Raw genomic sequence first — 25468 nt, 5'->3', positions numbered from 1 at the left:
GTATGTGAACGATACTATGTATCCAACGGCGCTATTCGTAGCGCGACATTGCAGACAGGTAATTTAGGGCACTCAACACCACACTGGTATGTACCAGCACAAAAAAATCGGGTTCCCTTGAGCTTCGCCTTTAAGAGTTGAACACGATAGCGAAATCCAGCCCCTAGTATGCCCTTCAACCGCTAAGTGCACACTAATTATTATTTTTTGTTAAACACATACACACAAACACACGCACGCACACAAACACGCGTGCGCGCATGCATGACGTATCTATAGTAATGCAGTGATTGTGCAGTGTGGCCACTTCCCTCTGCTAGAACAGCACTCTGCTGTAGTTGATTGATTCGTGAGGTTTAACGTCCCAAAACCACCATATGATTATGAGAGACGCCGTAGTGGAGGGCTCCGGAGACTTCGACCCCCTGGGGTTCTTTAATGTGCACTCAAATCTGAGCACACGGGCCTACAACATTTCCACCTCCATCAGAAATGCAGCCGCCGCAGCCGGGATTTGAGCCCGCGACCTGCGGGTCAGCAGCCGAGTACCTCAGCCACTAGACCACCGCGGCGGGGCCAATCTGCTGTAGTTGAAACACGGTTTTCACGTCTCACCGATGGCGCGCGCACTTACGCACACACACACACACACACACACACGCACACACACACACGCACACACGCACACACACACACGCACACACACACACGCACGCACGCACGCACACACACACACACACACACACACACACACACACACACACACACACACACGTGCACGCGAATGGTACATACAAGTTTTTGATCTAAAGCAAGAGTCGCATTGCCTCCAAGATACAGCGACGCGCTCGCCATCTCGGAGACCATAAAAAGTTTCACAATGTCTTAAAGATAAGCGCACATTAGGTGGCGTTTGCGTTAGCTGTTTGCTTGATCAACGGCTCTGGAAAGGCAGGATATGTTTTCCGCTAGATGTACATATTTGTCCATGTGTAGAGCTGTTTGAAAGTTCCTGTGTGTTTTAAGCGGCGATGGCCGTAATATCCCGGCCTTTTTCGACGTAGTTTAAAGGCCTCCCAAATGCGCCTACAAATCACTTAATAGGCTCGCTTTCATCGTGACACCTGTCAAACAAAATGCGTTAAGGGGACTCCTTCCACTACATGACATTTAGGTAGCGTTATTTTCTCTGAGCAGTTGCAAGTGAAATTGTGGTTTTGTGGTAGTACACCTGCTTGCTATGCGAACGGCCCAGGTTCAGTCCTTAACGGGGCTGATATTTTATTCTTTAATTTATTTGCTTCGTTCTCGGTTTTTGCGCTCACGGACGATTTTTCGCTCACAACCAACTGTACCGACGCTGACGGTGGAATTTCTGGGACACGATCTCTCTAATGCTATCTCGTTCAAAAAGGTATAGTAGCTCAACTATTGGTAAACCTGAGGAAGTGCGCAGCACAGTCACCCAGCGAGTGCCGTTGCTAAAGCTCCCACTGCAACGCTTACTAAAGTTTAGATGACACCATTGTTTGGAAACAGCATGCATGCTTCCTCTGGCACGGCTAGAGCATTGTAAGGGAGATTCATAAACGAGATGTTTGACATTCGCGCTACTTTTAAATGCGAAGCATTTCTTAGCGAACTTCGATGACTTTGATCGCATATACCTAGCCGCTTACGTTCGGGTGCCCCCTTGACTTGACGTGAATCAAAATTAGCAGGGCAGGGTAAGATGGTTTCGCGACTATGACGCGCTGGTCAAGACATGAATAACATCACAATGCCGTCACATACGTCGTCAAGCATTTCCCGCCAGACAGTGGCACCTACCCATGTGCGAGTATGTGTCACTGGTAGGCGATTGAAACTTAGTATTGACCCAGGAATGGTGAGATCACACAAGGGCAATTTTAAAGCACGAGCGTTAACACCTATTATCGGTAGCGTCGCCGCGACGAATGCAAAGAATAAATGTCCGGGTCCCAGCAGGAAACAAATACAAACATTCTGCCTGGCAATGAAAGTTTTATCACGGAGCTAAGCCAAGTATCGAATCTAGTTTTGAAATAGGTGGTAATCTTCGTAAAACGTCAATAGTGGTTGCAATGCCGCCTATTCAAATCATAAGCAATACATATGTAATCATTTGATAGAGCCGCCACGTCAGGTTAACGTCAATAGTAGTTAGTTGCCATGCGCTGAAGTTGATTTATGTAGCAGTGTCCAGGGCCAGCATTCTCGCGCGTCTCAGCGCTGCATATCAGCTTGAAATGTTGCTAATACGAATGTTCCAATCGGCATCGCTGCGTAAGTGCAAACCACTGGTTATATGAATATGTGCAACTCTTCAACATATGTCTGTGCGTGCAACATTTGATATGTGCGGTTTAACGTCCCAAAACCACCATATGATTATGAGAGACGCCGTAGTGGAGGGCTCCGGAAATTTCGACCACCTGGGGTTCTTTAACGTGCACCCAAATCTGAGCACACGGGCCTACAACATTTCCGCCTCCATCGGAAATGCAGCCGCCGCAGCCGGGATTTGACCCGTGACCGGCGGGTCAGCAGCCGGGTACCTTAGCCACTAGAAGCGTGCAACATTTGTTCAAATATTTAGCGTCATTTCATGACGTGTCGCTCAATACAAAAATTGCAACATGGTCACCTTCTGTCCGCATGCTTCGCATAACGTCGATTCCCCGGTACCTGAGATCTGCTGATTTTTTTCGCTGTGATTTATCGAGTTACTGCTTCTTACGAAAGTTCAGATACGCGCGGCTGCAGCAAGTTCTACGAGCTTGTTTCTCGAATCATATTTTTGTAGGAACACAGTGCCGGCAAAGCGCAGGAGAAAGAACATTCGCTTCTTCGGTCATTTTGTGGCGCGCTCTTTGCGCATCGCTGCAGTCAAGAGCATGTTTCCGAAACTATTTAGTGTTCGTAAGCAGATTATTGCAATAATTTCTTGGTTAGTTTTTATTTGCAATACTTTAGGCCTTTTTCGTATACATTAATAGGCTTTGAGCTATGTAAGCCGTGTTATGGCCTGCAGTGAGCGTTTACTGACAACGTGATTACAACACATGCAATCTATATATAGATGGATGACAAGAAGTGCGAAGCGCTTAACGTTTTTCGCCCTTGAAAATTCAATATAAGCAATCATTTTATGATAAGGCATTATTTGCGCTCCGCCGCGGAGGTCTAGTGGCTAATGTACTCGGCTGCTGACCCGCAGGTCACGGGTTCAAATCCTGGCTGTGGCGGCTGCATTTCCGATGGAGCGAAAATGTTGCAGGCTCGTGTGCTCAGATTTGGATGCACGTCTTATAACCCTCGGTGGTCGACATTTCCGGAGCCCTCCACTATGGCGTCTCTCATAATCATATGGTGGTTTTGGGACGTTAAACCTCACAAATCAATCAATCAGGCATGCTATTGCACCTAGTACTGCAGCAAGAGCCTGACACAGCGTTGCTCTATGCGTTCCCGCTGCCTCCTTCGATAGATAACGCTCCGGTACGTGGTTGAGACCACTCGCAGCGTCCGGTGCGACTCGGTTTATGCCTCTAAGACGAGACCTGCAATATTGCTCAGTTAAATACAGGTTCATTCCGGCTCAGTTGACTAGAAAATCTAAGTCACAATGTGGCTGCTTATCAACGGTGGGGCGAGTATCATCTCTTATCATTCTGCTTTGCTGGTGCTAAGTTCATGCTTACATCCTCTCTCAATTGCGGGTGAGCCGTATACTTTCATTAGTAACTGAAGAGAATGCCAGTGGCATAAAAGCGACTTACACAGCGGAAGCCCTTACATGACCATCATCACTAGTTCGACGACACCAATATCTCCTGTGTCCTGCAGGGTTCTGTACTTGGAATGGTAATACTTTACATTTAGAATAATGATAGTGTTGTATCATTATTTTCGCCGATAACTCTTTCATATACTGGGAACAATATACTCGCAGTTACAAACAAACGAGGCTTAGCACATCCTAAGTTTTAAGTATCAACCAAGTATGGCTGCGCTAGCTACCACTAAATATGTAAATACTTGGAAGTGGCGACACGTAAACACTTTCACTAGGCTGCACTCAACGTATCAATTATATTGGCTCTACCACTCAAAATCAAGTATAGTTTCAAAGTCGGAAAACAAAGCTTGCTCCAGAATCAGTAAAAGTGAGTAAAGTTAACAGCGTATTTAAAAACAGTAAAGGCTACAATACAATATGCAAGCATCACATGTAAATTTTATCACAAAAATAATCAATAAAATTGAGTGAGTGCAAAGAAGGGCGGCTATATTTATTCGTTCTTCCGAAATGATTCGGTGACAGAAATGCCGCAAGATTTAAACTTCCTAACCCTTTTGTAATGCCGTCGCATAGCTAGATTAAAAATCTGGCTCTTGTTTTCTCAAAATACAATTAACTTTGATGTAGCACGATGACTCATTCTGTGACATGTCCGGAACCTATGAAGTGTCTACCGCTGGAAATATTTTATTACATACTGTCGTGTAAACACGCACGCATACTCTCAATCCCCTAGAACTATGAAAGAATGAAAAAATTTACCAGACGCTGCACAGGATTGTGAAACATTAGAAACAATTGAGTCGAGCACTACAAAATATTTTGGAATATATCTTACTGAATGCGAACATTTTTTTCTATATAATGCGATGACTGTCAACCACATAATTTTTGAAAGTTGCAAAATTTGATATTGTGATGTATATTACTGAAAAGTAGGTGATATACTGTAGTCACGCCGCGGTGGTCTAGTAACTAATGTACTCAGCTGCTGTCCCGCAGGTCACAGGGTCGAATCTCGGCTGTGGCGGCTGAACTTTCGATGGAAGCGAAAATGCTGTAAGCCTGCATGCTCCGATTTGGGAGCACGTTAAAAAAAACCAGGCTCTCGATATCTCTGGAGCTCCCAACTACGGCATCTCTCATAATTATAGCGTGGTTTTCGGACGTCAAGCTTCATATATCAGTCATAAATAAGGTGGTATATTGTACATGTAACATAAGAAATGTTAGTGAAAAAAGATTATGATTTATTTTTTTCGTTTTTATATCTACTGTACATTGCCAAATTATGTTTCGCATGATGGTCCTTATGTCGTATTTGGTTTACGATGTATGTATAGTGACACATTGCTTCTTCTTCTAAATAATGGTTCCCATTGACCAGATTCGTCCGCTCTCTCCCCTGTAATGGCCCCAATAGCCAACAGTACCTCGAAATAAAAAAGAGACACAGTTTGAGCGATTGCTTAAAAGGAAGCCTAATCATCAGTGCCACAGAATCGTCTACCTATAATGTCATCGACCTTTAGGTCACACATATTATAAATTATTAGGAAAGACAAAAATCAGACGTAGTTCAGAAGCTCGAAAATATATCTTGGCTTACCAAGTCCGTGAATGAAAGTGCCAATATATATTGTTGGCCAGTTTGGAGTTCGTCATTTATATGACATAGCACACCAGGACAAGGGGCAGAGAAGAGAGACACATGCCCTAACAGCAGAAACTGATTTCGTTTGTTATCAGACACGCCATTTCTGAAATAACAGTAGATCAATAAAACCCTAATATAACAATATTGACTGGGCTTAACGTCCCCAAATCACGATATGATTATGAGCCGCTGTAGTGGAGGGCTCTGCGAATTTTAACCAAGTGAGCTTCCTTAACGTTCACCTAACTATAGGCACACGTGCCTCAAGCATTTTCACCTAGATCAAAGATTCAGCCATTGCAAATTAATAAAACGTCAACAACAACGCGTAAGATAACAGCACACCTCATGCTCCTGTGATCAATAATTACAACGACCTGCACCCTCCAAATTGAAAGTGATAGTTTGAGATACCTCGTTGCTTTGGCTAACAAAATTAAAAAGACACAGTAAGAAATTGCCTCTTTTTTTCTCAGTTTCATTGGGTTAAATTGTTTCGCACGCATTTCTGCCACGGGCGCCATCGAGAATGCGGGCATTTTGAAACACTGGGGCGCAATCACACCTCTGACAGTGAACTCACAAACGACGAGGTACAGCTTTCTCTACCTTGTACTGGTGTTCCCAAGGTCTTTGGTTCACCCACCTCCCAGTTTGGTTGGTGTACACGCGTTCACAAGTAAATTAGTGCACAATACAACACTTTGACTGAAACGAATTTCACGTGGTTTCTTGTTCTTTATCATATAATCTCGTTTCCCGCTGCTGTCTGCATAAACCTTTTCTTCACAATCCTGGTAACCACACGGGGCTGAAAACACCAAGTCCGCACTGTAAATTTTCGCTAGTCTTCCACTTTATGCGCCCGCCGCGGTATTCTAGTGGCTAAGGTACTCGGCTGGTGACCCGCAGGTCGCGGGTTGCAATTCCGGCTGCGGCGGCTGCATTTCCGATAGAGGCGGGAATGTCGTAGGCCTGTGTGCTCAGATTTCGGTGCACATTAATGAACCCCTGGTGGTCGAAATTTCTCGAGCCCTTCACTACGGCGTCTCTCATACTCATATGGTGGTTTTGGGACGTTAAACCCCACAAATCAATCAATCAATTCCCACATTATGCGAAATGGCATACGCGTAGGATGCTACAGTGACGTTGGCTGCCTTAGTGGCGGCTGAGTGCTCTCTTCGTTTCCCGCTCACATTTTCGGCGATGGCACTTACCAGGCGCGTAGGATAACCACAATGTAATGAACGTTCAACCTGGGTCTGCAAGCTTGCATTGATTATGTGATGACACGTCTTCATCAGTGATCATTGAAAACAAGAATTTTCCACAGAATGCTTTACCAATTTTGTGTCTAGAAGTCCTGATTGCTTGCAGGACAGCTTAAAGATGCCTGAAGTGTTAATAAAAGTATAAGGAAAGCGCAAACATGTTTCTGGTACACAAGGCTACTCTCGCACTCCAAGCTAGCCAGTACTGTATCCATAACAGGTTGGAAAGCTGCGGGGGTCGAATTAACACCACATGACATGGCCTTGAACTCGCACAGCCCATCTGATGTTGTAAAGAAAACCTTTTCGCGGTCTCTCTCATCGACTTCTGTCTTGAATTTCATAGATGAAGTTCGAATTGTCCATGGCGTTGTCTATTCATGTGATAAAATAGGTACACGTCCTCAACGTTGGTATGGCGGCCACCTACATAAAAGAAATCGTTGGCACCAGCGATGCTTGCACTCTCTCCAATGCTACTGAACCTGCTTCGACAATTGGACGTCCCGAAATAGATTTCGGCGTCAACCCGAGCTTCCCGAAGCACCAGAAAAACCAGCGCGAATTATCTGCTCCTGAAATTCATGGACTACATTGTCAATAATTCGACAGACCTTAGCCAAAAACATTGTGCCATGACAAGAGAAAGTGCCCATCAAGTTCGTCGCAGCCCGTAATCAGTTTCAATGTGAGAACGAGAAGCCATAAATGAACAAGTCGACAAAACGCTAGACGACAACATAACTGAGCCATCCAAGAATCCCTGGGTGTCTTCCGTGGTGTTAATGAAGGAAGACGGAACTTTCTGCGTCGACTGTCGTCATGTGAACAGGATCACAAACTAGGGTGTGTGCAAATATCAATACTTTCAAATCCTCTCCCTCTTCACCTTCTCTTGTTTACTGTGTGGGCCCCGTCATGTCGGCTTAATGCAGCTCGGCTCTCTGCCTGAAAAGCTTGCCGACCCCAGCTCTAATCAATGCGAAGGAAGTAGGTTACGGGGACAGCGACGCCCGTTAGCGGGATTATGATCACATCACGACATCGGCCTTTCTTACCTCCTATGTAATAATGAAAGGTTCTCAAAAAGAGTGTCGCAAAAGGGAGTGGAAGCCTCCAAAGGATTAACAATGTATATTATTAGCGCAAATTGAAACTTGAAAACAATCGTTTTTGCTGGATGTGAAGGTCAGTATCCCAGTCTTCTGAGAAATTATAAATTCCTAAACAAAAGTTTTTACCTAGAGCTCTGTAGTCATCATGCACGACATCTACGATGCGACAAAAGTTCTTTGCTGAAGATTGGGTTAACTGGAGAAAACCCGATCGCGAAAACTGTGAATAAGCACATTTATTGTAGGCACCATTTGTAAAAAAAAGGTAGGTCGTCACAATCTATACCTTGCAAATTTCAACAAACTAGACACGTTGCAAGTGATTCGAGATATCTATATACAAGTTTTGATGTATGTAATAATACAGAGCAGCGCTGCGTATACAGGCTAAGAGCGGCGGTTCGATTCTTTCCTTAAAGAACTACCTGTGAAGGAGCAACACACGGCAGCGCTGACTAACGCTTCCACGTTTAAGTGTAAATATAAAATCTCTGAAGTGTACGGAGGGGTTACCACTGCCATAGCCTAGTTGTTAGGGCATCAGACGCGTCATTAAAATGCCGTAACTTCAGAACCTACCAGCGGGTATTCAATTTTACTTTCACTTTTCTTTTTTTTCGCTTAGATTCTAATTCGAGAAGGGTATCTCGGAGGGATAGTTGGTACGTGATACCGAAGGGGAAACAGCGCAAGGGCGGGACGAAGTAATAATGACTACTCAACACAAGCGCCTGCGTTTTGTGGCTGTTACTTCGTCCCGTTATTGCACTTTTTCTCCTTCTGTAACACTAAAATTAGCAAAAATACCACTTTCTATATTTTCCTTGGCATCATTGCTTGTTAGTTCTCATTAATAGTGTGTCTAACAAAAAAACAGCATTGAACTTAACACTTGTTTACAAGTTTGCTCACATATTAGTTTAACAGCAGCACTTATTTTGTGAATTTGTCAAATGCACTCAAGCAATATGTCAGTAGTTTATTGCGCTTGTATGGTACTAAGCACCCCTCTCCTCCCCGGTAACGCTGGCACGCACACAGGGTAACCAGTGCTATTCTTCAAAGCAACAATTTCAGTCGACGCTATTTACTCGAAGATAAGCTTCTTTTAAAGACAAACCATCTGGAAATGCCTATGTGGCTGCATGAACAGGCACAGAATATCATCTTTTTTATGAAGACACTCCAAACTTATGACATTGTACAGTAATTATATTGAGAAAAAGGTGAATTGCGGAGACCTTTTTTATGGAGAACTTTTTTTTTCATTTCCAGGAGAAAACATTGGAGGACCTGTCGTCAAGAGCTAGTCTATGGCCTTCCATAACTTCGTTTGCCGTAACCTTGGGTATAGAAGGTCGCTGGTACATGCCGAACCTCACGGACACTATAATAGGTGCGCCTGGCAATTACTCGCTCGGGCTGCCCTGCTCCAAGAAAGTTCCGCCGTCGGGGCAGCTAGGCGGCATTTCCAAGGTGACAATAAAATTGTACACATACTCACCTGCTTGCATCAATTTGAAAATTCCGCACTGTGTACTGCGGCACGAAATTAGACAACGTGAAATTGCCGGCTGTGAGGACGTAGTGACTCAGCTATAGTGTGGGTATAATATAGCTTGTAGACCCGTGTTCGATTCTCGCACGCAGTCCTATTTATATGGTCATTGAAAATTAGGTTTACGTGCACGTTTAGTAATCCTAGTAGGGCCATCTTTACTCAAAGTCTACCATCTCGGCCTTCATGCTCATGGTATCAACGCTGTCGCGTGTAATGTCTGAGGAATAAAAGTAAACACGAAATGCTCTGAGCTAAAAACATATCGCATCACGTGAAATGTTTTAGGTCTTTAAACTGTGGCTCTACTGCTTTATAAGTAATCAGATCCGCAAATTCAGCTCCACTTTTGAAAAGCCGATTCGGGCTTGTATTATTTTTTTCCTGTCACATGTACAATTTTCTAGTCAGTTGTCACCTTTTTTTCTTTATTTGAAGTTTTCCAACAAATACTGTTGCTTTGGTGCCGATTACGTCCACCAACACAGCCTTTGTCAAATGCCATAATGGTGGACGAATTGTTGAAGACAAAGATACGTAGGAGGAATGAATAAGAAACGTTAATCACGTACTTACGAACGTTCGTTCATGCGAATGCGTACTACCCTGGGTACAATGTCCAAAAGTAGATATGTCCTTTCGTTCATGGTTGCGCATATTTTTGGTGAAATGATTATGCCTTCGAAGTGCGGTGGCACATTTGAATTATAATAAAAATACTTTCAAAACTAGGTACATTCAATAATTCTCGTGGAGGCTTCTTCTGGAATGTATTTTTTTTGCTTGTTCGGATTTTCATAGGTGCCTTAAATGCTTTCATTTAACGTTTCGTGCTTTTTATTCTGCGTATGAATCTCTCGAGTTGTGTAAGGAGATTGACGCTGACGTTTTGTCCAGATTGGCTGTTCGAAGCTCACCACACTGTTGCTGCACGCCGAACGTTTCGGCCATTTTGGTGGCAATCTCAAACGTATTTGAAAAAAAAAAGAAACCATTCTGATTTATGGCAACGAACAGAGTGAGTTAAGCTAGCATATGTCACGGAGAAAAATTGTTGATACGTGGTGTCCTTCCAACTTTGGTGAATATTGTCTTAGCGTTGTTTCTTAGCAACCTTTTGTAAGAGCATCCTTTTTTCGGCTACGCGAAATTTGGTTATTATGCTGAGTAATCTAGTTTTGTAAGTTGTTGGAAGCTCAATATATCAATGCAATTGTTGTACTAAGTACACTTCCACGAATTTCACCAAAATGTTTCGCGCTTGAATTCTTTCTTGTCACAACATTACACTCTACTTGAATGTCTCAGTCCAAGAGCTATATTCAGCACTAAAACAAGATTCAGGATACTTAAGTTTGTATATTTTGTAATATAAAAATCACAAGTTTAACAAAAGCACTATCTTGTCCACATTCAAGGGCGGTTTACACAACGTGGTGTCTAAATGAAAATCAGCTGTGTTGCTCGATTGAAATCTAACCCGACGGTGTTGTAGTGGCTTCTGCACTCAGCCGCTGACCCGCAGGTCGCGGGAGTGAATAACGGGCGTTGCGGCAGCATTTTAGATGGAGGCGAAAATGTTTGAGGCCCGTGTAGTTAGGTGTAGGTGCGTGTTAAAACCCCAAGTTCTCAAAACTTCCAGAGTCCTCTACTAAGGCATCACTCACATCATATCGTGGATTTGGGACGATAAACCCTAATAAACACTATAAGATCAACATAACGCACGCAAAGATATCATGTATTCTTAATTTAATCGTTACGTTCTCTTGAGTTAATCAATAAACTAATTCTAAATGCGAAAAAGCTTAGGGTCGAGTTTGTTTTGCTGTGCGGCATGATCAGCCTTACTACGCATCCCTCTCTCTCTCGCCTCACAATTCTAACGCATTGAGCGTCTGCTAACCAACGCTCGCTCTATAGAATTTCCTAATATAACTAGAGGAGACACTGGCGCTGGGGTTGTTCAGCGACCATGGGATATTTGAGTATGGCGTAGAAATGCCAAGTCTTCATGCTTGCAGGCGTCTAATGCACTTGCGGCTTCACTTATTGCTGTGTTTATGTTTTTTAGAGAAAGAACAACTCTTTTTCAACATGAGGCAATATAAAATGGTAGACAATAATTATTAAGGGTTGAAGCGTAACTGCCGAACATTTGCTTATTGTTGTTTCGTGACAAAGCAGCTTCAAGGCATGCGAAGCCAGAACGATCATAGAATACGAAGACTAGGCAGTGTATTGTCATATCCCTAATTCCCGTGCTCAGTGAAGCGCCATGCATTGCAGCTGCCATAGACACTAGAGCCATATTTCTCTGTAGTGTATATTTAACAAGCTCTTCAGATCACTCCCCCTCTCTCTCCTCTAGGCATTCCTCTCCTCTGAGTTTACAACACCATTGTGCATGCACGTCCCTTTCCCCTGTATCTTTTTTTCCTACGCCTCGCAACACCCACGCAGACGGCATCTTCTAGCGAGTTTATTGATTGCAAGAACCGACTGCTCGATCGCACAGCACAACCGCTCACTGGCCACTCCGTATATACAGGCACTGGATCTTGGCCTCTAAGGTAGTATGGATAACTTTATTGGAGTCCTGAGGATCCGTCCAGGACTGATGTTGGCTCTTCCCACGTCGAGTTAGAGAGGCCAGGCCCCTCTGCCGCCTCACAGCCCTTAGTTGGTCCGCCAGTGCGTCACAGTTCAGCGTTCGCTGCCACCACTGTTTACCGGGAGAAGCCGCACAGGCCGTTGCCGAGAAGCGCCAAAGCAATTGTTCAAAATCGAGCAAGCCCAGCCACACAGGCCGTCTGGACAGCCCTGTGTTGGTCCGCCAGCGCGTCACTGTGCAGCATTCACTGCTACCATTGTTCACCATGAGAAGCCACACCGGCCGTTGCCGAGCAGCGCCAGAGCATGTGTTCAAAATCGAGCAAGCCCCGCTACACGGGCTCTCTGGACAGCCTTGATTTGGTCCGCCAGCGCGTCACTGTGCAGCATTCACTGCCACCATTATTCACCATGAGAAGCCACACCGGCCATTGCCGAGCAGCGCCAGAGCATATGTTCAAAATTGAGCAAACCCCGCTACACGGGTCCTCTGGACAGCCTTGAGTTGGTCCGCCAGTGCGTCACTGTGCAGCATTCACTGCCACCAATGTTCACCATGAGAAAACACACCAGCCGTTGCCGAGAAGCGCCAGAGCATGTGTTCAAAATCAAGCAAACCCCGCTACACGGGCCTTCTGGACAGCCTTGAGTTGGTCCGCCAGTGCCTCACTGTGCAGCATTCACTGCCACCATTGTTCTCCATGAGAAGCCACACCGCCCGTTGCCGAGAAGCGCCAGAGCATGTGTTCAAAATCAAGCAAGCCCCACTACACGGGCCTTCTGGACAGCCTTAAGTTGGTCCGCCAGCGCCTCACTGTGCAGCATTCACTGCCACCATTGTTCACCATGAGAAGCCACACCGGCCGTTGCCGAGCAGCGCCCGAGCATGTGTTCAAAGTCGAGCAAGCCCCGCTACACGGGCCCTCTGGACAGCCTTGAGTTGGTTCTCCAGCGCGTCACTGTGCAGCATTCACTGCCACCATTGTTCACCATGAGAAGCCACACCGGCCATTGCCGAGCAGCGCCAGAGCATATGTTCAAAATCGAGCAAACCCCGCTACACGGGCCCTCTGGACAGCCTTGAGTTGGTCCGCCAGTGCGTCACTGTGCAGCATTTACTGCCACCAATGTTCACCATGAGAAAACACACCGGCCGTTGCCGAGAAGCGCCAGAGCATGTGTTCAAAATCAAGCAAACCCCGCTACACGGGCCTTCTGGACAGCCTTGAGTTGGTCCGCCAGCGCGTCCCTGTGCAGCATTAACTGCCACGACTGTTCACCGTGAGAAGCCGCACCGGCTATTGCCGAGCAGCGCCAGAGCATGTGTTCAAAGTCGTGCAAGCTCCACCACACGAGCTCTCTGGAGTTGGTCCAGCTGCGCGTCACTATGCAGCATTCACTGCCACCATTGTTCACCTTGAGAAGCCACACTGGCCGTTGCCGACAGCGCCAGAGCATGTGTTCAAAATTGAGCAAGCCCCGCCATATGGGCCCTCTGAACAGTCCTGATTTTGCGCGCCAGCACGTCACGGTGCAGCATTTGCTGCCACCACTGTTCACCGTGAGAAGCAACACCAACGCTTGCCAAGCAGTGCCAGAGCATGTCTTCAAAATTGAGCAAGCCCCGCCTTATGGGCCTCTGGACAGCCCTGAGTTGATCCGCCAGCGCGTCACTGTGCAGCATTCGCTGCCAACTGTTCACCGTGCGAAGCAGCACTGCTTGTTGCGGAGCAGCGCCAGAGGATGTGTTCAAAATCGAGCAAGGCCCGCCAAACGTGTCCTCTGGACAGCCTTGCGTTGGTCCGCCAGTGCGTCAATGTGCAGCATTCTCTGCCATCACTGCTCACAGTGAGAAGCCACACCAACCGTTCCAAGCAGAGCCAGGGCATGTGCTCAAAATCGAGCAAGCCCCACCATATGGGCCCTCTGAACAGTCCTGAAATGGTCCACCAGTGCATCACTGTGCAGCATTCGCTGCCACCACTGTTCACCATGAGAAGCCACACTGGCCGTTGCCGAGCAGCGCCAGAGCACGTGTTTACAATCGAGCAAGCACCACCACACAGGCCTTGTGTACAGCCCTCAGTTCGTACACCAGCGCGTCACTGGGCAGCATTCTCTGCCACCACTGCTCAATATGAGAAGCCGCACCAGGCGTTGCCAGGCAGTGCCAGGGCACGTGTTCAAAATCGAGCAAGCCCCACCACACGGGCCCTCTGGACAGCCCTGAGTTGGTCCACCAGCGCGTCACTGGGAAGCTTTCTCTGCCACCGCTGTTTACCGTGAGAAGCAGCACTGGTCGTTGCCGAGCAGCGCCCGAGCATGTGTTCAAAGTCGAGCAAGCACCGCCACACAGGCCTTCTGGACAGCCCAGAATTCGTCCGCCAGCGCGTCATTGGGCAGCATTCTCTGCCATCACTGCTCACCACGAGGAGCCACACCAACCGTTGCCAAGCAGCGTCAGAGCACGTGTTCAAAATCGAGCAAGCCTCGCCATATGGGCCCTCTGAACAGTCCTGAGGTAGTCCGCCAGTGCGTCAATATGCAGCATTCTCTGCCACCACTGCTCACCATGAGAAGCCACACCAACCGTTGCCAAGCAGCGCCAGGGCATGTGCTCAAAATCGAGCAAGCCCCACCATATGGGCCCTCTGAACAGTCCTGAGTTGGTCCGCCAGTGAGTCACTGTGCAGCATTCACTGCCACGACTGTTCACCGTGAGAAGCCGCACCAGCCATTGCCGAGCAGTGCCGAAGCATGTGTTCAAAATCGAGAAAGCCGCCACTGCTACTACAAAAAATTGAAACCCCACACTCCAGAATATTTTATTCATGACGACCGGGTTGGGGTACGTCCACTTCTGCAGAAGTCCTAATGTAACCGCCTGTGGCCTGTTAAATCTAGAATGTGGCAAGTGGAATTTTCCGCGCTTTAAGTAATATAGTGTGGTTTTATCATTGTACGTCAACAGCTGCTCCCCAAACTCCGGAGCGGAAGACTCCGCCGCCTCAGAGATTGCAGGGCAAACTAATCCTCGTGCCTTCCTGTGCGCCACCTTGTTAGGGTTACGTTGGGCTCCCTCCACTGACCCTATCTGCACTGAAAATCAATTAATGGTATGCGGTGTGATGTCCTTACCCTGCAGTAGTCGCAAGCCGGTTCGCTAATAATTCCCCTCGAGAAGGCTTTAATTGCCGAGCGAGTCGCTAAAGAACTCTTCCCGAATCAATTAGTGCTAGGGCAATAGCCACCTGTTCAGTAACCCCCAGATCTTTCGTATAAACGGAAGCGACATTTCGAATGCTCCCCTTTACATCTACCACCGCCACCGAGTAAGCATCTTTCCGGTAATCCATGCTATCCATGCTGCGTCAACAAACGCAGACTCTTCGTCCTGATCCTTTGCCTCGCGCAACAAAGCCCCAGCTCTCGCCATTCGCATCCCTACAATATACTTGGGGTGCACGTTTCTCGGAAACGGATGAACGATGGTATGAACCTCATGCTCACTGTTAACTCCTATAGGCGCGCACCATCACGAGTCACCACCGATTTTCCGATTGACTGTAAGATATACCTACCAGCTGGCGTACCTAGCAACCGCTCTCTCTCTCCGTGCTATGCGCTGAGCCTCGGCAATTTAAGGAAGAGTAATTTGCAAACCCAGCCGCAACACCGGTGTACTCATAGGTAAACCAAGCGCCGCCTTAACGATTTTTCTAATTAAAGCTTCTAATTTGTCTTTCTCCCCCTTTTTCCAATTTAGCATAGCAGCTATGTACGAAAATAGCACAAAATAAATGCGTGAAACAAGCGCATCGCACCTTTTTCGCCAAATCCTCTATGCCTGTTAGAGATGCTTCGGATAAGTCTTGTGGCCTCCTGTGTCTTCTTGGTAATACGCTGAAAAGTGATATTATTCAATCCATTTGCATCAATTTCAAAACCAAGAACCCCTACAGCATCAACTTTTGGTACCAATAACCCATTGCTAGTACCAACTCTGATGCAGTCTCAACTTCCGGTGTGTAATTCTTCGGCCTGCGACCTAACTTCTTGGATTTGAAGATTAACAACTCCGACTTTTAGGAGGAGCCCTTTGGTCCCATACGAGCCAAACCGTTTTCCCTGAGCTTTACAACCTTCTGCAGCCTAGCCTCAAGCTCTCCGTCACTGTCACCAACACTCCATACTGTGACGTCGTCCACGTAGATAGCATAGCCAATACCCTCGACAGCGTCCAGTACGTTACCTTGCTTTGACATCGCCCCATTGAACAACTTTAGCGAGAGTACAAATACTTGTGATGGACCACGACAACACAATTTGAAGACTGAAGACTTGATCTACCCTAACCTGAGACATGTCCTTCTACCCTCAAGGAAAGCCTTAACAAAGAGAAAAAGCTGTTGCCCCAGATTCAAGTCTCACAGCACCTGTAGAATGACGGAGTGTCGGAGATTGTTGAAAGCTTTTTCCACATCAAGTCCAAGTAGTGCCCTAGTATCCCTTTTCCACCGATCAAGTAGGTGACGCTTAATCCTAACCATGGCATCTTGAGTGCAGAGGCCGGGATGAAAAGCTATCATTGAGTGCGTAGAGGCCCCATTGTCCTCAACATAACGCGTTAGCCTATTTAAAATGACATGCTCAGTGACTTTCGCCAAACTCGATGTTAGCGAAATTGGTCTGAAATTTTCCAGCCCTATGCTCTTGCCCGGTTTCGGTATGAGAAAAGTGATCGTAAGTTTCCATTCTTATGGGAAAGATCCTTCATTCCTTCTGCTATTTATCTCCCGCGTAAGAAACGCAATAGACCCCTTGTCTAAATTTCTTAACAATTTATTGCCAATGCCATCATGCTCTGCTGCCGATCGACTATAAAAATCCTGCAATGTCATCCTTATATGACTTTCAGTAAATTCTTTATCCATAAATATATTCTCATCTCCACCATATTCCAAACGAACGGCAGATGTGTCCTGGCAGGTTTGCAGTGAAAGATATCTCTCGGCCAAATTCCTCAGCACCTCTTCCTCTGATCAGTTTTAGCACGCCTCATGCACCAGCTTACCTGTCACTATCCTCTGATTAGACTTAGAATCAGTCTCATCCAGTAAATGTTGGAGTAAATTCCAGGTGTCCCTCCTTTTATTACCACCATCCACAGAATCGCATAGTTCATTCCATTGCTGCTTGCACAGTACCCGACAGTGGTCTTAAATTTCTTTATTAATCATTGCTATATACTTTCTAAGGCTTCTGTTCACCTCCAAGATAGTGCTGGTGTGAGATATCTTTTGTGCGCTATTGTACAATAAAGTTCGCAGTGTTCGCGTTAACTAAGTGAAGACTGCGGGCCTCTGCCTCAAATGAGAGTGTTTATGCCTCTCATTGCCCATGAGCAGTGATTTTCTTGTTCCAGTTTGAAACACCGGTCCGTCACTGCGAGCTTTGCGAATCCACATGTTTCTCTCCTGCGCAACACCGCGATGAGGGCCGACGTCAACGTCGTCCCCATTGTGAGCGTGAACACCCGCTGCTTCGCAACTGCATGTTTTTTTTTATTTAGTGGGAAATGGTGTAGTTTTTTTAACCTGCTCTATAATAACTTGCTCACACGTAATAAGAAAATTTAAGTTCACAACAAGTTTTCTTACAGGTATGCAGCGACGCGACCTTGAACGGCACTTTTTATTTTGACAAGAAATTTAAAGCACTCGTCACTTACGACAAGGCAGAACGTTGGCTTTTCACATACGACAGTGCATCCGCGCTTCAAGCCAAGGTAAGCACGCGTGTTAACGCAATGCTACACTGATTTACTTTTGTTTTGACAGTGCGCCACTTGCAATGATGAATAGATGTGTGTGCCTGCGCTTGTGTCCCAGCTAATTTTCGCTGAAAAAAGAAAAAAAAACACAGTGTTGCTTCAAGGGTGCAGAAAGGCGGGCTAAGACAATACTTTAGGATGCTATACAAAGTAAAACTAGTAGCACACTATTTCCTCCTTTCACGAACTTGCTGACTTCTCAGTCATTATAGATCACTACTGTCCATCGCGGTGAAGCAGTCGTTAAGGTGCCCAGATGCTCACCCGAAGGACGCGGGTGTGATCCCGTCTACGGCGATCGTATTTTGATGGTGACATTTAGCAGGCCCGTGTGCTGTGCGATATAATGTAAGCGCATGTTACAGAATTCCGGGAGCCAGCTTATGATAGACTATGGTGTCTCTCACAATCAAGTAGTTGTTTCGGAACGTAGAACTGCCGATGATATATTGATAATATTATTACTAATAATATTATTAATAATATTAATAATAATATTATTATTATGATTGTTGTTGTTGTTGTTGTTGTTGTCACAGCTCACCACTTGAGCGTGAGACGCAGCGCAACCTAATATTTCTGGTGGTATGAACGTATTGTTATGACATAATCTAGAAATTCAGAGCGTACTATCAGACGAGGACAGAAAATAGGTGCGTCCCACAGGCTTTACCTTTCGGCACCTTATTACAGCCAGGCGAATGAAATATAGTACCCACGTGACCTTACATTACGTCGACAGAAGAAGCACGAAATAACACGTTAGGAATAAGTTCGTAGGCAACAGAATTTTTCAGAAGGTACAGCAATTGAAGCTTAGCCACCCATTTATTTTCTTAACTATCTGGGTTTTCATCTACATTATTTCCGCGCGGTGTTGCTTTTTCTTCTTGTAACTATGGTTGAAGGAGTAGAAATTTGAAGGGCTCCTTTTTTCTTGGTAGAAACTATATAAATATAACTAACAAACGATAATGCCAAAGAAAATATAGGGGGAGCCATTTGTAATAAAAACATTACAAATGTGAAGAAAGAGAAGTGGACTAAAAGTAACAGCTTTGCCGCAAAGGTGAAGCAATGAGCGCGATAGCAACAAATTGGAAGGTCACGCGTAAAATGGAAAGCAGATCAAAACGTGCCCCACTGTTTTCACGCAGAAGTAACGCACTACACATACTCACAGGTACGGATGCACGCTTATTCTGAATGTCATCAGAATAAGCGTCTCAGTTGCTATTACGCTGTGTCTGAAAAGGGCGCGCTTTTCACGAACGGAGACTGCGATTATTGCAGCGAGCTTATTGTGCCTGATAACTACAGCAGATTTGTTCCAGGTAAAGCCTGAAGCCAGCCAAGACGCACGATTTTTCCCTCCTCCCTACCGCGGGATGAGGACGCACGAGCATAGAGTGAAGGGCGCACAAGGGAGCGTCCCGCCCCTTTTCTAAGCGTTGCAAAGTACGCGTGAAAGATTAGAGCGCGCACAACTGCGTGATGTGGTGCCGCGCAATCATTGCGCTACTTTGCTGGTAATGATGAGAACACCATGCCTCCCGAGATGCGCGTCAGCAGCGATGTGTGCCAGATATAAATAGCTTGCCGTTTCACAGGTGAAGTACGTGCGGCTCAGTGGTTTAGTGGTTAACTCCTTGCTTTCAAGACGCAGGGGTCCCACGTTCGATTCTGTGCGCCAAAGTCTTTAAAAGACGATAGTCTTTCCTGGGGACCGTCCGCGCGAAAATTTTGGTCTGTACTTTTGTTTGTTTGTCTGCCCTTATCATACCCTAAACGGTACTCTAAACGGTGGGCCCCATCCACAGCGCCCACCAGTATTGCTGAACATTTACCGTTCATACTTGTGCGATTTTCAATTCGAAAGCAATAATTGCGCATATCTTAGGCACCATAAAACTACGGTAATACTTTCCATTTGTGGCTGTATACTAGAGAGGACACACATAAGTAATTCTAACGACCGTCGCGTTTGTCACACTGCGCTCACAGCGCAACACGATGCTCAGAAAAAAAATTGTTTACAACGCTTTGCTATGACGACGCGGTGGCGCCACCTACCCATCGCCTTGCGTTCTACTCCTTATCGCCTCCACGATGGGCGCGCACGCCGCGCGTTTCGTTTTCCAGGATAACTGCCAGATAGCGCTGATGTCTCACGTGTGATGTGACTAGATGTGCTCGTTCGGCTGCGCGGCACGCTCACGGCACTCTAACGCAGCGCCTCCAGAATACCACTCACCGATTTTCTTGCGCATAAAAATCAAATAAACGTTTCGTTCACTCTCTCCAGATGCAAGACTATCGTCTTTCGGCGCCATTTGCAGCGCAAAATGCAAATACGAGGCCAATTATTCTGCTCTTTTGCATTTTCAGATATTTAAATACGTATAAAAGTACGGTGAGTGACAGTAACGGTGATAATTGAGTAGCGGCTGTTCGGAACGTCAATGCCGAGACACTTGTGCTATGTCGCTTACATCAACGGAATTGGGATGGTGAAAAAGGAATATTGCAAAATCGGGCTGCTCTTTACGACTGTTGAACGCCGTTTTTTGTTCATCTTTCTAATAGATGCTGTATATGACAGCACCAGCGCTCATCAAAGACCACTCCTTCGTGTCATTAACCACGCGATGGTTTTCGCGCCCTGAGCTTGCAGGCACAGAAAAACTGACTTCGACTGCAAGCTTCAATTAACAGCTGCATCGTGGCTACTATAGCACATGCTTGCACTCTTGATGTTATTACAATGCCCATTACGTTGCCATAACTGTTACATAGTAGCTCGTGCCCGTTATTTCTTTTCCACCAACGGATGCTGTGCCCGTGTACTGCTTCACTAACTGTATTTTTCAACCATTTCATGTGCGATCACCGCCAAATTCAACGTGATGGCCCTCAGCGACCCACCCCCACCCTTTGCCTCTTTAGGTTTTTCTATTCAGCCCCGAGAAGAGGAAATACCAAGTTCTCCCAAAATCTGATGTCTGAAAATTTTTGCATCTGAAGAATGGTTCATAGCAGCGCCCTTCCTCCACCCTAAGTCATTGTATTTGGCATATGTGGCAGCCCCATTCTTAGGTGACAAAGGTGCTGCCTCAGCATCCCCAAATCTTTTGTATGAAACTGAAAATCACTGTTCTGGGAACTGTGTTACATACAACTGATGTGGCTTATGGTTAGTTACACACTCCTGCGGGTAGCTAATGACACCAGACTGTCTCTATGAAACGCCCCGCCGCGGTGGTCTAGTGGCTAAGGTACTCGGCTGCTGACCTGCAGGTCGTGGGTTCTAATCCCAGCTGTGGCGGCTGCATTTCCGATGGAGGCGGAAATGTTGTAGGCCCGTGTGCTCAGATTTGGGTGCACGTTAAAGAACCCCAGGTGGTCGAAATTTCCGGTGTCCTCCACTACGGCGTCTCTCATAATCATATAGTGGTTTTGGGACGTTAAACCCCACATTTCAGTGAATCAATCTCTATAAAACGGCTCGAAATTTTAAGGCGCTAGTATGCCCTAAAGGTGGCGATTCAAACTCGAATATTATTGGTGTATTGTGTTAACTACGGGCATACATCTGAAGACTACGGCTAGAAATGCCATCTAGTCAGTTGGTGTATTGTGTTATCTACGGGCATACTTCTGAAGACTACGGCAAGAAATTCCATCTAGTCAGTTCGAATACTTTATTGAGCAACAAGCACTTCTACTTCGTTTTGTCACCAGCCTGAGGTGTGAGAGTTTGTTACTTATCAATCAAACAGTAATTGTACAGATAACTTACGACGTAGCAGCGCTATGCTTTTTATTTTAAAAAAGACATCGTAAAAAACATTAGACAGTCTTAAAAAATTGTATTATTTGCGAAATCAGTGATTGTGTCTTGTTGTACACCTTCTGCACAGGCGTGATTAAAAGTCAGGTGTGCCCACATATATTCCTTGCCGTGGCCCAAAATAGTACTGAAAGTTAGGGCCTCTCGGACATACGTGTTACTTGTTGTAATATGATGGCGCGGTTTGAATTTATGAGGCAGCTGAATAACGGTGAGATCGTCTGCATTTTGCAAAAAGTTGGTCGTACACACCAGACGTTTGAAGGCGCCATCTTTCCAGAAGCGCCCTGGACAACGAGAAGGAACGTGTAACGAATTTCTATGGTCTTCTTGTGAGACACTGGCTTGTTTAAACACTAGGTTTCAGACCTATACAATCCAAAATATGCTGAGGCAGAACAATTACGGGTCATTCAAGTCAGGCTAACCTCCCCTGATGCCACTATGGCCACTGTTACAGAAACCCGTACAGTTTGCTGATTACTCTTTGTGTGTGTGTGTCGCCTCTCTCAGTTTTACGTCAAAAGCCTAGCGAAAGAAATTCATGCAAATGGCATGAAGCTTGCATGCCCCAACTATTGTTCTTACAAACTGTTGCAAGAACGACATTGCTAGGCGCGTGCTTTAGATCTAGACGGCACTGCTTGTAAGTAGGAAATTATAATGGTGGTCCTTTCTGTTGCAGTTATGCGAGGCGAAGTTGAACGCGCTGTCCTTCAAGTTCTCTTTGGCGGCTGTCAACATTGAGTTCGAAGACGGGAATAACAAGTGCGGCCACGGAGCGTTTTTGCGGCTCCACCGACTGAAGAAACTGGCACCCTTCCTAGCGAATAATTACACAACGACTGCGATGGAAAGTGCGTGCAAGTCACTTTCGTGAGAATAACAGGGGCTCCAGGGACTACTGTCGTGTGATTTTCCGGTTTATCACTTCCACCGTTACACATGCTGGAATTGTGTTGTACGTGATAAAATATATAACTTCACTTTCACTACCGGGTTGTGTCATTTACTGCGCTTTTTCATCTCGCGACAACGGAAAGAGACTACGCTTCGTTCACGTGGGGTGCTTGTGTTTATTATTCAATCCTAACTATAGAAAACCGCAAGTTCTTGAGGAGAGCACCTAACTACGCTCGTTTGTTCTTTATTATAACGACAAAAAAAACTGACTTCCCCATACCTATTGTAGCGCGAACACAGTTCAGCGCCACATTATGTACAGAAGCATTGCGCACTGCGCAAAACGTCTACGCATATTTCGATTTATCCACTAAACCAGTGCTTAGGAGTAAAGTGCTCTCGTTTGCTGTTATTTTCTCACTCTATGTCCAGTTCTATTTCTTACCATTCTGACAATATTTTTTTGAACGTAAAGAATTAGGCGCTTGATAAAAGTGATCCCTTCAAACTTTATTCACAGCAGATTTTGAACAGGCATCCATGACCTAGACGCTTTCTTAGAAAATACTCGAGAATAAACTCTTGGTTATCAAACAACGTTACGCTGCTACACTACATTCCACTAGAATCTTTCAATGAAATTTTGTCATCGCCGATGCCACCGAGCCAAGCATTGGCTATAGTCTTTTTGGCACACTACAACCTCATTCAAGACTTCCGCAGCGACCCCCGTCTCATCGATGCGACGACGGGACTTTTTCCGCCTGGCCAGTGAATGACCACCCAACAGGCAAGTATTGAGGTGCTCCATGTCGAAAATCATTGACGTCACGACGATATCATCGCTAAACTTTCCAGTGTTACACGCCCCGGTGGACTGCTGTGCAACGTGCAGCCCACTGTGTACCTATTAGAAGCTGTGTACTTTCTACTAGAAACATGCTGCAAAAAGAGTGCCGTGCTGGATATTTTAGCGCACCTTAGGTGTAATAAAAAAACAGCATATTCTCGGAGTGCATGGGATGAGTGGGGAGAAGCATCCGTCAGTCCGTCCGCGCTTCAGTCCGTCCGTGCGTCCGTCTGTGTGATCGTTCGTGCGTCCATGCGTCCGTTCGTGCATCCGTCCGTGTGTCCTTCCAACTGTGCGCCCATCCGTCCACCTATGCGTCCGTTCGTCCACCGACTGGTCAGTCCATGCATCCGTCCGTCCGGTCATCCGTCTGTGCGTCCGTCTGTCCATCCGCACCTCCGTCAATAAGTCCATGTGTCTGTTTGTGCATCTGTCTGTCTCTCCGTCCATGCGTCCATCCGTCCACTCATCTAGTGATCACTCCAAGAATCAGTATCTCACACTTTTTCATAATATATTAATCATATAGAAGTACCACAATCCAGCAGACATTTCAAAAATAAACAAGAGGTGACACGGCCAGACTAGAGAAGTGGCACGCGCGTACTTTCCTATGGCGTGCACTTTGTGTCTAGTTCCCACTTTTCACTGCCTCTAGTTTATGGCATTGAGGCCCAACCCTCACTAAACTTTGCTAAAACCAAGAAGGTTACGCCAAGCGAGTTCAACGTGGTAACCTTTTGTGGTCAGATAGTGCTCAAAGTGCGTCCTTCTGATACTAGTTTTGTTTAGTAGAATGAAGCTCAAGGTAAATTTTAGTGGAGATTAAGTCACCGATACTCGTAGGTGTAGGTTATTTCATCAGAAACAAGTATTTTTCTATTTATATAAAACATGTGTGGTTTTTATTCTTAGTTCTATTGAGTGCGCACGTGCTGCGCTTTTCAAGTCTATAGTTGCGGTGGTGGCAACCTACTACTACGACGCACTACTACAACTACTTCATAAATTGCCAGCGCACAACCCACGCCTTAAGGAGCTTCGCCCCTTGAACGTGCTATGTTGAAAGTTCTTTTTCCCATTGGTCAGCAGCAGAGGTAAGCAAAACCTTTAGAGGTCACTCAGACTCACTTACCAAATATAATTCAGGTGTGGAGCTCACTCGGACCGAGACTCGAAAAAATTTTCTTTCACTGGACTCCTTCTAACCGAAGCTCAGGAAAACAGTCACCTGGAGTCGCGGCCTCACTCAGTATCAGACTCACAGCTTTATTTCAGTCTCAGTGAGTTTGTGTGAGTCGATTTATGGACCTGCTTGCCTAAAATTCGCCTCAAAACACTGAAATCTACGTGATTGGTGCTCTCCTTGGTGCAATTCGGTAAAGTATCTTCGAATACGAGTTATGGGTGCTCTTAGACTAAGAAGGTAAGTTAGTATGAGGCAAAATTTACCGGGATGTTGTGTGTAGCGCCACTAATGTGGCTGCTGCAGAACACAAAATGAGTTCCCGACCCATCAGCTAAGATAGATATGTCGGGTTTAACGTCCTGAAACCACTATATGATTATGAGATACGCCGTAGTGGAGGGCTCCGGAAATTTCTACCATCTGGGGTTCTTTAGCATACACCCAAATCTGAGCACACAGGGCTACAACTCTTCCGCCTCCATCGGAAATGCAGCGGCGGCAGCCAAGATTTGATCCCGTGACCTGCGGGTCAGCATCCGGGTACCTTAGCCACTAGACCGCCACGGCGGAGCTCCCGTAAACTAACGACGCCGACCGGTTCTGGAAAGGCAAACGCAGAAGACCCGCGCCCGGGAAAGGAAGGAGACTCCTTCTTTCATATGGTTCACGTCACGAGCAGAGCCGTCAAGGTCACCCCCGTTTGCGACTAGACGAGGAATGCTTACTCGGAAACGCGTCCTGTAAGAATCAAGTCAAGTGCAGTGATCTGAGTTTGAGTCATTGTCGGCATGTACTTGTGC

At 46.1% G+C, this 25468-nt stretch overlaps 1 protein-coding gene across 1 annotated transcript in view; it reads left to right on the top strand.

The window, feature by feature from the left end:
* The window catches only part of LOC142790003 (uncharacterized), a 64404-nt gene extending 41761 nt beyond the window's left edge, over positions 1 to 22643 (top strand). Inside the window, exons 6-8 of the mRNA XM_075885032.1 lie at positions 9148 to 9348; positions 17706 to 17831; positions 22412 to 22643. Of these exons, the coding sequence (XP_075741147.1) occupies positions 9148 to 9348; positions 17706 to 17831; positions 22412 to 22606 (522 nt within the window). The 3' untranslated portion in view covers positions 22607 to 22643. The remainder of the gene's footprint in view (positions 1 to 9147; positions 9349 to 17705; positions 17832 to 22411) is intronic.
* Positions 22644 to 25468: the final 2825 nt, after the last annotated feature.

The sequence above is a fragment of the Rhipicephalus microplus genome, chromosome 2, assembly GCF_043290135.1.
Source record: "Rhipicephalus microplus isolate Deutch F79 chromosome 2, USDA_Rmic, whole genome shotgun sequence".
Classification (NCBI taxonomy): Eukaryota; Metazoa; Arthropoda; class Arachnida; order Ixodida; family Ixodidae; genus Rhipicephalus; species Rhipicephalus microplus.
This window is presented reverse-complemented; position numbering and strand designations above follow the sequence as displayed.